The sequence below is a fragment of the Drosophila novamexicana genome, unplaced genomic scaffold, assembly GCF_003285875.2.
Source record: "Drosophila novamexicana strain 15010-1031.04,08,12 unplaced genomic scaffold, DnovRS2.1 tig00001385-arrow-arrow-pilon, whole genome shotgun sequence".
Lineage (NCBI taxonomy): Eukaryota > Metazoa > Arthropoda > Insecta > Diptera > Drosophilidae > Drosophila > Drosophila novamexicana.
Genome location: NW_020824853.1, coordinates 1,055,041 through 1,070,450, shown reverse-complemented (window position 1 = coordinate 1,070,450; position 15,410 = coordinate 1,055,041). Strand labels below are relative to the sequence as shown.

General features: G+C 40.6%; 1 protein-coding gene across 1 annotated transcript; it reads right to left on the bottom strand.

Moving 5' to 3' along the window:
• Nucleotides 1-11,255: 11,255 nt before the first annotated feature.
• On the bottom strand, nt 11,256-15,368 carry LOC115767326 (atypical kinase COQ8B, mitochondrial). Its single transcript, XM_030711569.1, has 4 exons — nt 15,305-15,368; nt 14,016-14,906; nt 12,378-13,188; nt 11,256-11,963 (listed from the first exon to the last, which is right to left on the bottom strand). Exons 2-4 carry the CDS (start codon nt 14,695-14,697, stop codon nt 11,411-11,413), a joined length of 2,046 nt encoding a protein of 681 aa, XP_030567429.1. The 5' UTR covers nt 14,698-14,906; nt 15,305-15,368; the 3' UTR covers nt 11,256-11,410.
• Nucleotides 15,369-15,410: the final 42 nt, after the last annotated feature.

Here is a 15,410-nt window from a genome sequence, read left to right as displayed (position 1 = left end):
ATAAAAGTATTTGGCAAAAGATCCCTTTCTTGTATCGGAACTTTCAACAATCATGCATATATTAGATATATATAAGGTTGATGAACATGATAATCATGATCATGATAAGGATATGCATATACTAGATACTAAAAAAGTTTTCAGATGCCGATTGCAGCTATATATGTTTTATGTCTTATGAACAATCCTCTATTGATTATATAGTTTATCTAGAATTACTTCTCTTTATCTGCATCTATTTTCTCTCTCTGTGTCTCCCACACTTTTTGCTGAGATCATATTCAGTTGCGATTAATGTTAGTTCCAATAATCCTATAATCCAATAATCCTATAAGGAAAGCTTCTGTTTAGAGAAGATATATATATCATATATTGCACAGATAGAGTTTAATATATTCGAGCCCAAGCTAACTACTATATCATATATTCCCAGGAAGGAGCATAAAAGATTGTTCGAGAACTACTTTCTAGATTATATGCCACAGAAAGTTCTGCATGAAGTTAAAACACAAATAATTGATTGACAAAATTTAAGATATATATGTTTATAAAAATTGATTTGAATATTTTCTTCTTCTATATATATAGAATACATATTCTAGATCAGCATTAACAGAAGAGTTGTCCTTCTGTCCGTCTGCTTGTTTCTATAGGAATTAGTCTCTATATTATATAGCTCTATAGGAAGAATTGGTCGAAAAGTAGGGAATTTATGCTGTGCTTCACAATTCTCACATAACTGCAAAAGCGCACAGCAAAGGGTATTAGATCTTCAACATGCCATAGATATCCTGACTATCGCTTTCCTTTGTTTTGAATTAAAGAACTGACTCGACGTATTCCCGCATAAGAATAGGACTCTTTCGGTCTATTTGCCAGTCTATAACATATTCCATTTGATTTATTGCACTCGATTATATTTGGTTATGTTCAATTTTCTGTTCATGGAGCTATTTTCTTGGCATTTCTACTGGCATGAGTTTTTTTTTTTCTTTTTTTATTGCAAATAGACGGACTGCTCAGCGCATGTCTCTGCCTCTTTCTGATGATTGTTTTGAATACTGTCAGCCTAGCAATTTTGCCGCTGCAAACTTGGTCCGTGCTCGTTGTTGGCACTATAATTTATGATTGGCAAAACTATCCGGCATTTCCTTCGGTGCGTTCGTTGGCTTTTTGCATATTCATGAGGCCTGGCTAAATGCAGCGATAGATTCCGAGCAAGCTTATAAGTGATATACACACACACACGCGCACACACACACACACGCAGAGCTGAATTGTTGGTGTTGTTTGAAGTTTTAATAACACTCAACAAACGCCTTGGACTTGGCTTGAAAATTGTTGATAAATTATCTATTTAATAGTTGTTGCTTCTCTTACTCACACACTCACACCCCCCTCCCCCTCCACACCTCCTCCCGCTGGTCGTTGTTTGTTTTTTGCTGTTGTCTGGCGCCAAAGACATAACTTCTAATTATTTTGATTATCCACTTCTCAAATTCGCATTTTCAAATTTATGGAAGCATAGAGAGAGAAAGAAGAGAGAAACAAGTTCGGCACGCCGAATTTGAATACCCTCGGACTCCTCCCTTTGCAGATATGTGTGAGAATTGCGCAGCTCGTAACGTAACGAAAATATAGCCTGAAAAACGGAATATTTTGCCATACAAAAACTCAGTCTTCGACTGATTCTACCTATAGAGCTATATAATATAGTAGTGCAATCCTGATGGGGTCGGGCTCATATTAGAGCAGCATAGTTCATATCGTAGATGCCGGGCTTGGACAAGATATACAAGATAATACAAGTACCTACTTATCGAAAGACGGAACCATGCAGAAGGACAACTCCTCTGCTTTAAAATATATGTATATACTTTACGGAGTCGCAGATGTTTCGTTTTATGCATTTCCTGACAAAATAATAATACCCCTCATAAGAATATTACAAATAGCAAATCAAGTATTGGTTAGACCAAGAGCTATTCACAAGCAAGTAAAGAAAAGATGTTGAATTTCGAAAGATTTGAAAGGTTTTTTGGCACACAAAACCTACACCAGATCTTGGTGTAACTAAGTTCAGGCTGCTCTGGCTATCAAATTCATTGAGTTTCAGTAAATGACCGAGAATACATTCTCTCTATAAAACGCCAAAAGAGACGCCGCCGAAGTAAATCCATTCCAACTTCTTATTCCTTATTGTGCGTATTAGTTTAACAAATTTGGAGACTCTAGCTCTTGTGTTCCCCAAGTTGCTTCGGGCTGGTTGAATTAAGCATTGCCCAGCTAAACACGGTTAATATGCAAATTCATGGCACACAAAAAGAATGAATTTGATTATAGATCGCACAAGTGGAAAAGGTCGGGCGATGTCTTTAATTTCAATCATAATTCAAGGATTTGAATCAATTGCATGCACAATAAAAGAAACAAGTAAGAGGTTCTAGTCGGGAGCTCCCGACTAGGGCATACCCTAAACCCTCTTATTCTATTTTAGAAGCTATATGTCAAGTTTGGTGACTCTAGCTCTTATTATTTACCAAAATTGATCAAAAAACAGGATATCGATATAGATTTTTATCGATTGCTTGGCAACGAAGTAAGTTATCGATTATCTGAAACAAACTCGATCTGCGCAGGCACATCTGAAATTTCAAGCCTCTAGCTCTTATAGGTTCTGAGATCCTTGCGTCCATACATACGGACGGACGGACAGACAAACGGACACGTCTAGATCGACTCGGCTATTGGTGCTGATCAAGAATATATATACTTTATTGGGTCGGAGATGCTTCCTTCTGGCTGTTACATACATTTGGATTTTGCACAAATACAATATACCCGTATACCCATTTTTAATGGGTTCAGGGTATAAAAAGAAAAAAACTGTTGATTGAGCTCGGCCCTTAGCCAGTTATAAGTTAGAAGTGGACGAAGGCAGGGGAATTGCTATACCCTATCATTATCTAATAGCTGCGCAAAACGAATTCAACTGCGAGTTGTTGAACTGTGCCTTTAACTATAGGCGAAGGCCTCCCGTCTCGACACTTTATCGCGCGTATCGTGCATAAGCTCGTAAACTCGTTGATTCGTATATATAATTATATAATTATATATATATATTTATATATATATAGTTGCATAGTCAAGAGAACGACAAGTGTGTGTGCGTGTGTGTGTGCGTGTGCTTAAATCAAGTAAACGTGTCAATCACAAAACGTCTTAGATGTGTCAACAGCGCAGGCGAACGACAGAATCACATAAGAAACAATACAACGACAATCATTTACTTGTTAGCTTGTAACAATAATAATAATAATAACAATAAGAACCAGCAACAACAATAACGTTAATTATTTAGATAAACATCATGTCGTGAGCTGCCACGAAGCGCGAATACCCTTACTATTTAAGCCAAATGATTGCAAACATTTTAATAAAATAGAATAGAACTCTTATAGAAAAATAAAACATAAAGATAGTGAAAGAGAAAGACAAAAGAGAGAAAAACAAAGGGAAAAGGGTGAGAGAGAATAAGAGAGAATAAGAGAGAAAAAGTGAGAAAGAGAGAGAGAGAGAGAAAGATAAAGAGTGAGTAACAGAGAGAATGGGAAAGTTACAGAAAGACAGTATGTGAGAAAGAGAGAGAGAGAGAGAGAGAGAGAGCAGGAGAGAGGAGAGAGAGAGTAAGAGAGAATGAGAAAGTTACAGAGAGACAGTATGTGAGAGAGAGAGAGAGAGAGAGAGAGAGATAGATAGAGAGAGAGAGAGAGAGAGAGAGAGAGAGAGAGAGAGAGAGAGAGAGAGATAAAGAGTGAGTAAGTGAGAGAATGAGAAAGTTACAGAGAGACAGTATGTGAGAGGGAAATACTAAAAGATTGAGAGAGGGAGTCAGAGATTCAGAAAGGGAGAAAGAGAAAGAAAGAGAGAGAGAGCGAGAGAGAGAAAGAGAGAGAGAGAGAGAGAGAAAGAGAAAGAGAGAGAGATAGTAAGAGAGAGTAAGAGTACGAGATAGGGAGAGAGTTTGAGAGAGAGAGGAAGAGCGACAATGGGAGACACAGAAAGAGGGAGACAGACAGTCAAAAAGATGGAGAGTAAAAAAGAGGAAGTGAAAGAGAAAGTGAGAAGGAGAGAGAGTAGGAGATTGGGACAAAGAGAAGTCTGAGAGAGAGAGAGAGAGAGAGAGAGAGAGAGAGAGAGAGAGAGTCTGATTTCTACAGTAAATATTATAGAATATAGAATTAGTTAAAAATTAGTTTTCCAGTCATTTCCTGACTTCGACCATCCGAAACCAGAGAAACATCACGGATATAAAGTCTTGTGCGAATATATGTAAGAGGCAGAAGAAGAGTTCTTCAACCCCTTTAAGTAGATATATATTCTGTCTCGTCTGCCGAAACTCGACGATCTCAGAGCCTGTATCGGAGACAAGAACCGATATCTATATTATGCTATACGACTTTATCTGGGGTCTAATAAGAGCAAGAGACATCATGTCTACGTCTAGAATGAATGGAAGGAATGGAATGTGTTTGTGCCCTGAAACTTGCATAAGGATCGGACAACAGGCTCCGAAGTTATTCAGGAGCGGGAATGAAAGAAAGCAGAATCTATGTATAGTTCATTTACAACTTGGAAATGAGAGATAAAGGAATTATCTAAGTTATGTTAGGGTATACATACATACATTACATACATAGTAATTCAGTTTATAGGGTATACATTTGTTCGGTCACAAGTGAGACACAGTCGGTTAAGGCACCAGCTTTGCCAAGCGAATCCTAATTGAAGAATTTAATCGTCATATTTGCCAAATGACAGCTGCTGAGTTGATTTGCAATTTTTGGGATTCGCTTTTTTTAACGATTCGCTTGAGGGATGATACGAAAGGGGGGAGGGAGGCGAGTACAACTACTTAGCTGCTGAGTATACTCAGAAATACCCATAAATATTCGGCGCTTGGCACGTGGGTGGCCGGCAAATGCGGAAGCGTCACTTGAAATGCCGGCGAATATGAATACAGAAATACAGAAATACATACATGCTAGCTGCAGATACAGTATCTGGTATCTTATAGTTGTATATAGAATTTGTATCTTTGAGCATATTCGCAACGCTTTAATGTTCATCAAGTGGGTGTCTATCAACATGAATGAGAATATTTAAATGGCAGCGCAAAAGGCGCACCAAATCTCTGGCAAATCTCAGCATCAGCATCTGTATCTGTAGCTGTATCTGTAGCTGTATCCGTATCTGTATCTGTAGCTGTATTTGTATCTATGTTACTGTGGCCGCATTTGCAGCTGTTCGCGAGCAATCGAATCAAGAGACAAACTGGGTAATTGGTTCATTATATTGTAGAAGCCAACGACATCCGCTCGTTAATGTAAATTACACAATAGTTTGAAAATCATATTTTTTTTTTGGCTTCGGATGCCGCACAACGTTTCATTTCCACTTCGTATCTGCCTGTGTTCTATTCCCTAAGCATAACCCAACACTGCCAACGAATATATTATCTTGCGGCAAACATTTAACATGAGGCTGGTAAATCATGTTGGCATCATTTTTTTTATATATCAACAACAAATTCAAATCAATTACATATTTAAAAGTTAGAGCTAACTTTAAACACGAGGCTAAGTCAACGAGAAGCTTTCAAAGATAAAGCCTATCCTACAGCTAACTTTTAACATGAGGATAAGTTGAAGATAAGCTAGTAGAACCAGTTTTTTTCTAATAGATAAAAAGATGAGCTGAGCATGAAAATAAAGTATTAAGGGAAACGTTTCAAACATGAGAAATGATAAATTGAATCATAAATAGAATCGGTATTTAAAGTCCGATCGGTATGAAATTTCTAGCTTTATTCTCTAAAGAGAACCCATGCACCAAAGTGGGTAGCGTAAAATGTTAAACGTGAATATATATATTTAAAATTTCAAGACGCTAGAGCAAGGGTCGCATGTGCCCACTTCTGCCTGTTACAAAGATTCGCACAAAACCAATAAGCCCACTCAAATCATTTTCAATGGTTGCAGGGTAATCGTAACGCCCTTACAATAAACAACATGTAAACAAATTTCATAGCAGTTATCTATCAAAGTGAATTGATTGTATAAAAATAAGACAACTTTGTTTATAGAAGTGGAAATAAAAATATAACAAAAAAAAGGCCTCGAATTGCGACTGAGACACAAAGTCTGAAAGTCCAACAAAAGACAAACAAAATAACTTTATAATACGAGAGTTATGCTACGGGTATAAACAAATGGAAATCTAACATTTCGTCTGTTTAAATAAACGCGACGTGTTTTAACTGTAAACAACGAATTTCTGAACTCGAGATCTATAAGAATACGAATTGTAAGATATATATGTATAAGATAAATTCCAGACGACTTTCTCAAAAAACTCTTTTATTTTATTTCTTCGAGAATGTTGTATATTTCGAAAAAAGGGAATATATAGGGAATATATGGGGAATATATATATATATATATTAGCCTGAGATTTTCATGAGAGAAACATAATATTATTACTATATATTCCACACTATCTGAACAGATGAATTTGTCGAAAAGTCATGTTTTTTTTGTTTGCTTAAAAATATAAGAAAAATATTCAACATATATCTTGACTATATATATATATATATATATAGATTAGCATATCGCGCGTTTAAGCACGTTTTATTTGATATTGATAAAAGATTTAAAATAAAATATATATTTTAAGTGATTATTAGGTATGTATAGCATATATTATCGATGCAAACAATCGAACTACGTGAGTTTTCACTGTATTCTAAATTTAATAATAGCTATAAAAACAACAACAACAACAACAACAAAACACAAATATTCGCATGTATGCAAAGAAATTCCAATTTCGTGGCGGCAAATGAAATAAGAGACAAACAAATGGATGCGCTCTTAAGAGCGGGCGAAAGAGCGACTATAAGAGAGGAGAGAGAGGGCGAGAGCGAAAGCGCAGCTGATAATACGATGCAACAACAACAAATAGAATACAATGGGGAATTATCAGTGGACTGCGTGATATGATTATCAAAAGGTTTCTTCGCATTGTTGTTGTCGCTGTCGCTGCCGCTGCCTCTGCCGCTGCCTCTGCCGCTGGCAACGGCATTTCTCAATACACATGCTACATATGTAAAACAGTTTAACAGCCCCACACACACACACACACACACACACACACACACACTGAAGGAGCCCACACATGTGTATATAATAAAGAAGAACAAATAAGCCCAAGTGCAAAAAAAAAAACAACATTATTGTAAATGTAGCTAAGAAAATGTCACGTTTTATAGAGTTAATTTTGGGCTGCGAACCAAGCGAGATGAATAGGAGAAAAACTATAAAAATTCAAAAGCAACAGGAGTGCACAGTGCCCGACTAGCAAATACCCTGCAAACAGCTATAAACAATCAGAAATTGAGATAAACAAACGAATACAACAACAACAAATGCGCTGCCTGCGAACGAAGCGCAAAACGAATGCACAGTGCCCAACTAGCAAATACCCTGCAAAAAGCATTATTCAATTACAAATTGCATTCAGATGGCAAGTGAAGTCGCAGATACCTGCCAAGGCCTGCGCTCTAAGAACAGGGTGTGGCAAAGAGCAAAAAAAAAACTAGCAGAAAAAAAACAACTATTTGATATTCAAATTTTGCAGACACGATTCTTAGCAGCTACTACAGTAAATAATATTAAATATATATTTGTGGCGTGTGTGTGTGTGTGTGTGTGTTTGTGTTGACACAGTTGTAATATAGCTAGCCAATAACTAATAAACTTAAGCAAAACAGCATTAGTCAAGGCAATTTAGACACAGCTGCACTTAAAGCTTGCAAATGCAACAAGTTGGCAGCACCAAGAAAACAAAAAAAAAACAAAATGAAAAGCAAGGAAGAAGCAAAAACACTTTCATTGATAAACAGCAGCAGCATAAAAAGATCAACGGCTGCGGCTGCTGCTATTGCACTTTGTCTTGCGGCTTTCGTTTTGCACTCTCTCTCTCTCCCTCTCTCGCACACGCACACACACGCACACGCACACTTGCATACTTACATTTGTTTGTCCAAAGCAGCAGGCAACAACAACAGCAGCAACTGGCATCAATCAGCCGCAATGCGTCGCCGTCGACAATTGAGACTAACCAACATTAAACTGTAACTTCCTCACACGCACACACTGATATGCATGCATGCACACATACACATACACACATGTACACACAGTACTTTTTTTTTTTCTCTTTTTTTGAAATGACATGTGTTGTAAAATTTTGCACTAATTTAGTCGCTTTTGTTGAACCTGTTGCACGCACAAAAAAAAATAAATAAAATAAATTAAAACTTTAAAAAAATAAAAATAAAAAATATAAAGACCGGGCATATTAATAAATATTATAATTGTGTATATGCGAAAACAGTAGACACATTAGCACAAATGCAGGCGGCGGCTTTGAGTTGCGCGCGCGCGGTTTTAAGTCGCAGCAGCAGCAACAACAACAACAACAGCAACAACAAGAACAACAGCAACAACAGTACACGGGCATATAAACAAATAGCGTGACAGGCGGCAACAAATATTGAATTAAACAAGACAAAAAGCAAAATAATAATAAATAAATAAAGAGCCAAGAATTTAAATTTAATAAAAATACACGTACACACACACACACCCGCACACACACACACATGCATAGCCTCTTGTTGCTTTTGTTGTTAATATTATTATTACTATAGTTGTTGTTGTTGTTGCTGCTGCTGTCGGTTAACGACGACAGCGACGATCACACAAACGCACGAAGTGCACGACGAACGATCTGACACGCACGAAATGCAAAAACGCACTGAATATGATATTTAAAAGAGAGTAGCGACATTTTATTATTTACGTATGCTTCACGCAGTTGGGCATCTTTGCCAATTGCATGGCACGATTTAACGCGCGTTGTGCGGTCAACAGTTGCACATTTTTACCAATTAAATGAAACCAAAGCGATTTTAATCAAACTGTTTAGCCGACAACAATTGTAAAGAAAACCAATTCAAATAAAAAGTCAGAATAACGCTAAATACTCAAACTGCACTGCAATGTTATGCTCAAAGTGAACGGTTAACTGGCGGTGTTAGCCATAACATGGCGTTTTTATGCTAGCATGACACTCTTTAACTTTGTATACCTTATAAGAAAAATAAGCACACCGCCGACTGCTATATATAAAAAACCTTAATAGTGGTGCGCTATTTGCTAAATTGTTTTTGTAAAACAAATATACGCGTTTGCAGCGATGTTTGTACTGTTCCGCGCACAAGATTTGAAAATATAGTGCCTGTGGCGCTCATGTTATCAGCAGCAGCGCAATAAGAGTGTGCTTTGCTGTTGCTCACATTTAACATAAGCTGCCGCCTTTAGCCGTTAATTTTGAACGAATTGAGTGACTTTTCGTATTGCATCAACTACTAACGAGCATTCTATTAAACATATTTTCTACAAGTCTTGCAAAATATTCTATTCTATAAATGTATACAATAGAGTTCACACACGCTCATCCCTAATGAGTCTTGTGCTTGGGTAAACCATTCAATATAAACTTATGCTTGATCATGTGCATCATGCGATTATGCCAGGTGTTCGAAAAGGAAACAAAGGGCGGAATCGTTGGTAAAATGTTGCTTTTAAAGCGTATGTTATGCGGCTCCAGTTCGCCAACAGTATGCTTGCCAGGATTAACACACGACACCTGGCTCAGCAGCTGGACATCGAGCAGCGCGTCCAGATAATCCTCCATATCCTTGGCCTGTCGGATCAGCTGCTTGGTGGCGCGCATACAAATATTTTCGGCTTCCTCCAATTGCTTGAACCGAATGGGCTTCTCCGCAAGGTATGCTGTCTTTGTGTGCATCGACTTCACATAACTCAAGAAAATCGACTGCATTTCCTTGACCTTATCCTTGGTCTCGCCCCAATCGGCGCACACATGGTGCAAATGCTTGTAGCGCTGCAGGCAGACGGATGCCTCATGATCCGTTTGCAGCTTAATCGATTCGACGGCATCGTATTGTTGGCGTGCATCGCGCATGTCTCGCTGCAGCTGGCAGAAGGCGCACCCCAGTACGGTCAGCATATCCTTGGCCATGTCGGAGCAAACAAATAGTTCGGCAATTTGATGCTCCAACTTGTAGACGTTGCGCTGCAGCTGCCTAATGCTCGCATTGCTGGAATCCTTCAGTTCGGGCTTTATATTAGCGCAATCGACAGGCAAACGTGCCGGGCACGCGGGCACGCCCGTCTTCAGCTGCGACTCTACATTATCCAGATAGACCTTCATCAGCTCCAGCTCGGCGGCAATCTGTTGCACCTCCGATTCGGTGGGCTCCAATAGGCTGACGGTGTTGCTGGCGGCGCTGGTGGCGCTGTTGCCGCTGCTGGAGTTCGAGGGATGCAACTCCATTGTGTAGTTGTGTAGTTATTGAGTCGTAATGGCTAACTACTGCTCCGAACTGGAAAAGTTAGTCAGACAGCTGACACTGTCGAATACAATGGCAAGGCGCGCTTGTTTCAATTGCTCGCATCCAGAACACAGAGTTGCTTTGAGCATAACAGTGTGCTCTGTAATCTGCAATTCATTTCAAATCTCTGTTAATCTAAGCTGTGATCTGTAATCTGCAATTCATTTCAAATCTCTGTTAATCTTAGCTGTGATCTGTAATCTGCAATTCTTTCAACTCTCTGTTAAACGATGCTGTTAAGCTAAAGCACTTAACATACATATTATTAAACTTGGTTTATTCTTCTCACAGCTATAAATAAATAAAAGTAGGCGGCTTTTTCATAGTTTGTAAGTTTATTATTATTTATATTCAATAATTCGCTCATTTTGTACCATTTTGTCAGCTCAAGAAACTATTTACAGTTCTTAAGCAGTTCCGTTAATTGAAGCTGTTATTTTATTATTAATATTGCTCAAATACTATTTTGCGGGACAAGTTGACAATATTTTCGTTATCTAATGTAAAAAAAAATGTATAAGGCTTTCGTATGAGTTTAATTTCTGACCAGAAACTAGAGCTGTGACGGAAAATATATATATTTTTGAAAAACAACATTTTTAACAGAACCTTTTGAGTAATCAGTTATGAAAAACACTCAAAAATAAAATGTGCTTTAGTTGGGTTAACTGTGCTTTAGTGGGTTAACCATTTGCAACTGTTAAACGCATTTTGAATATTAAAACAAGTTTATTTATGCCGCACCCGTTCTACATAAACATTTTAGTCAACTTTCATTTAGTAGCAAACATAGAAACTAAGAGCACTTTTGTTTTGTCAATAGGCACAACAGAAACACAAAAATGTTAACAAGCTGTTAGCGAATTAGTCCTTGAACTTGCCCAAAATGATGTCCTTGTAGAAGGGCACACAGTTCATGCGCACATTGAGACGGGCGCACAGCAAAAAGATGCCCGACAGCTTGCGATGTATCGAGTAGATCTCCTCGGGCGGCGGACAGAGACGGTGCGCCACCATTGTGGGCACCAGGGCGGCCAGGCGCTCGGTCGTATTCTGTTTGCCAAAATCAAAATCGCCATCATAGCGAAAGATCTCGCCGAGTATCATAACAGCGTCGACATGCGCCTGCTCCATTTGCTTTGTCTCATAGCCCGTCAGGAAGCCCATTTCGCGCGACATCTGCAGCACGCCATCCCGATTATTCTGCGCCGCACTGATGATGACCTGCCGATAGTTTCGTATGAAGTCGTGCTTGTAGAAGCGCGTCGATCCAAAGTCAATCAGCATCAGACGCCGGCTGTTCACATCGTACAGAAAGTTCGACCAGTTCGGATCCGTTTGCATGCACTCGATCTCGAACAGCTCGCGCAGGCAGAGCTTCAGCACAGAGGCGGCGATGTGTGAGCGATGTTCATAGCTGAAGGGGGTATTCACAAATAAGTTCGCTTAAATATAGGTTAAGTTGCAAAGAAACGTCTAGTGTCATTGGGCGAGCGATTATGCTATGGTGACACGTGTCTAGGTCTGTAATCTAAACATGAACTAGATCTATATCGAATCTGCAGGATGGAAAGCTTAGACTGAATTGGAAGCTAACAGAGAAAGTCTCCAGCAGGGCCAGAAACACCTAACAAGTGTCATTCGGCTAATATTTATGCTCTGATGACACTAGACAGAAAAGTAAGGTTATCCTTGTCTAACCTATGTCATTAGTTCTCAGTACTTTGGAACCAGTGAATCAGTGAAATGAATCAGTGAAGTGAATCAGTGAAATGCAGCACTGCACAGCGCCGTCCTTGTCTAACCAATGGCCAGACTAACTTGCACTCACCTGAGCTCAAAGCACTTGTCGAGGGGCACACCTGGCACCAGTTCCGTGGTCAGGACACTGGAGGTGGTCAGCTCACGGACCACCTTGGGCACATAATATTCCTTGTAGGGTGAAATCATTTGGCGAAACTTTTCGGTATAGTCCGCCTCGCGTGCATAGTCGACCTCCCACTGCAGCTCGCGCTTGGCGACGCGCACCACATTGTCGATAAAGAAGCCCTGGGGGAAGACATCCCAGACCTTGAGCATGCCAACCAGATTATCAATATCGCTCTCGATGCTCTGGGCAACGCCCGGATATTGTATCTTAATGGCCACCTCCATGCCATCGAGCAGCGTGGCCCGATGCACCTGGCCAATGGATGCCGCCGCAAACGGTTTGTCATCGAAGCTGCGCAAACGTTTGCGCCAATCGGGACCCAGCTGTGTGTTCATCACGCGCTCCACCTGCCAGTCGGGCATATAGTCGGCCGCCTGGCGCACCCGCTCGAACGCCTTGGCCAGCTGCGGCGAGACAACGTTTGTGTCCTGTATGCTCAGTATCTGGCCAATCTTGAGCGCGGCGCCGCGCACCTTGCACAGCGTATCGACAATGCGTTCCGCGTTCGCCGGGCTCAGCAGTGCGTCGCGCATATTCGTTGAGCCGCCCAATCCCAGGGCGCCCTTTGTCAGCTCATTAATGGTGCCCACGCCGAGGCCGGCGAAGAGGCCGCCAAATGTGGCCATGCGACCCAGACGCGATGCCGGCACACGCCGCTGCTTGGCCACCTTGCTCAGTTCCGGCAGCGTCGATTCGGGGGCCTTCGGAGCAGCTAGAAATTGGGAACATGTCAGATGTATGGCATGAGTTCGGATTAGAGGCAGTTTATTTCGAATCAATTTCATTGTGAGTGCTTTGTTATTGAGCTAAAGGCTAGTGGATATTGCCAGGGAACGACTGGAAACGGAACACCAATTGAAATTGTGAATTCTTGTATTGAATGTGCATTTACAATTTCGGAATAGTTTGATGTTTTCATTGAGGGAACAACTGGAAGCGGAACACCAATGGAAATAATTGTATCTATTGACAGACCTTAAAGAAACGACTGGAAACAGAACACCTTCAGAACAATTTTAAATTGATTACGCTTTATACCTATTTTTACAATCAAAGCAATTTTAGGGTACTCTGCTGTTTTCCTCTTGGATATTCTAAGCGAACGACTGGAATCGGAACATTTGGAATTGAAAGCACCTTTCTATTACGTATGCATTAAAGAATTTGTAGGGGAACAACTGGAATGAAACAACTGTAAATGGAACACTTTCGAAATAAGCGAAACGACTGGAATCGGAACACGTTTGGAATTGAAAAACTCTAAATGGAAGACTTGAAATGGGCGAAACGACTGGAATTGGAACACGTTTGGAATTGAAAATACCTTTGAATTACATATGCATTAAAATATTTGTAGAGGAACAACTGGAATGGAACAACTGTAAATGGAACACTTTCGAAACAGAGCTTAAGCTATAATACAGCTAATAAATATAGATTGAAATCAAATTCACAAAGGGAATGCGAAATCGAAACACAAAAAGAATGAAACAAGCATACACAATGGAATTGAAACACGGAAATGCTTTTCATGCATACCAGTTTTTGCCGCCGTCGATGATGCCATGGTCGAGGTGCCGGCCACAAAGCGCATCAGATTGTCCACATATTCGGTGTCCCTGCTGAGGATGCCCTCATTGCCGCTGGGCGCTGGCGGCGTCGCCTTGATCGTTGGCGTCGTCGCCTTCGGTTCGGTGGGCAGCTGCTTGCTGGGCGTGGCGGGCGTGCGCAGGCTGACGTTGCGATTCATGTTGCGCTTGGAGAGAATTTCCTCGAATTCCAACAGCGTTATGGACGATATATCCAGATTGGCGGCATCGGCAACATCCGAATGGCTGCGACTTGAGCGCGACACGTGACCAACAGCGCCGTCCGCAGCAGCTGTTGTGCTCGAGCTGGGCTGCCAGCCGATGGGCTGCAGGCCGTTCAGATCACAAGCGATTTTGGTTTGCAGCAAGTGGGACAGACCCTGGGCCACCACGTAGCCACGTTCGCCGGTCTCCTGGAGCAGGGCTTGAGCCTTTTTCAATTCCTCGCTGGGCTGTTCGCTGGCCGTGCGCAGCGCGTCCACCGTCTGATTCACATTGGCCTCAAGCAGCTCGCGCACACTCGAATTGCTCCACAGATGCTTAGTCAGCGCCAGATGCTCGCGACCGCACGCCTCCGCAACGATTTGCAGGCCGCGCAGCACGCCGAGCACGTCTTGTGCTGTGCGTGCCATCAGCACACGTTTGACCAGTTGGCGATGAGTGGGTGTTGCGCTCAGTTGCGCTCAGTTGTCGCAGTTGTTGTTCTTCGGCTGTTGCCGGCAAATCGAGGCGCAGTCAACAACAAGTTTTGGGACGCTACTGCATCGGACCGTGCGTCTGGTTTTGGGTGTGTGTGTGTGTGCGTGTCGTTGGCACATACAATTTGGTATTTCGTTGCTGACTAAAAAATAGAAATATTCAGTTACGTAAACAAAAATAAATAAACTTGCACGTATGTTGCGAAATTTAAAACAGCTGTTGGCCAAACAAGTTTATTTCGGTTCGCTTGCACAGTGTTGGCAAAAGCCCATAGAACTTAACAGTATGTTAACGCTAACAGCGCTATGTTAAGCGAATTAAGTCAATGCATTGCATTTTATGCATTGCCGTCTTAAATATATATATATATATATATTAAATTCACATTTATTATAAGTGTCAACTACAAAGCGTTTGTTGTAATTAAATTTAAATCTAGTATTTCTGCTAAATTTAGATGACTGAGTATGTTTGTATGTAATTCTGTATGCTGTGCACCAGGCGAGATATTCTTAACAGCTAATTAATATACATATGTACATGCGTATGTAAATTCAAAATCACTTTATATGCCATAAGATATAAGTTAAATAAACTGGCAGTCATTCAATTTAAAGCAAACTACACAAGTCATCGTTTCAAAAGG

Bases quoted from the DNA above. Each gene is read 5' to 3' on its own strand.
- LOC115767326 (XM_030711569.1), bottom strand. From the start codon at position 14,697: ATGGCACGCACAGCACAAGACGTGCTCGGCGTGCTGCGCGGCCTGCAA. The intron at 13,189-14,015 runs GTATGCATGAAA...CCCAATTTCTAG, and splicing joins ATCGACGGCGGCAAAAACTG to CTGCTCCGAAGGCCCCCGAA. The intron at 11,964-12,377 runs GTGAGTGCAAGT...TACCCCCTTCAG, and splicing joins GACAAGTGCTTTGAGCTCAG to CTATGAACATCGCTCACACA.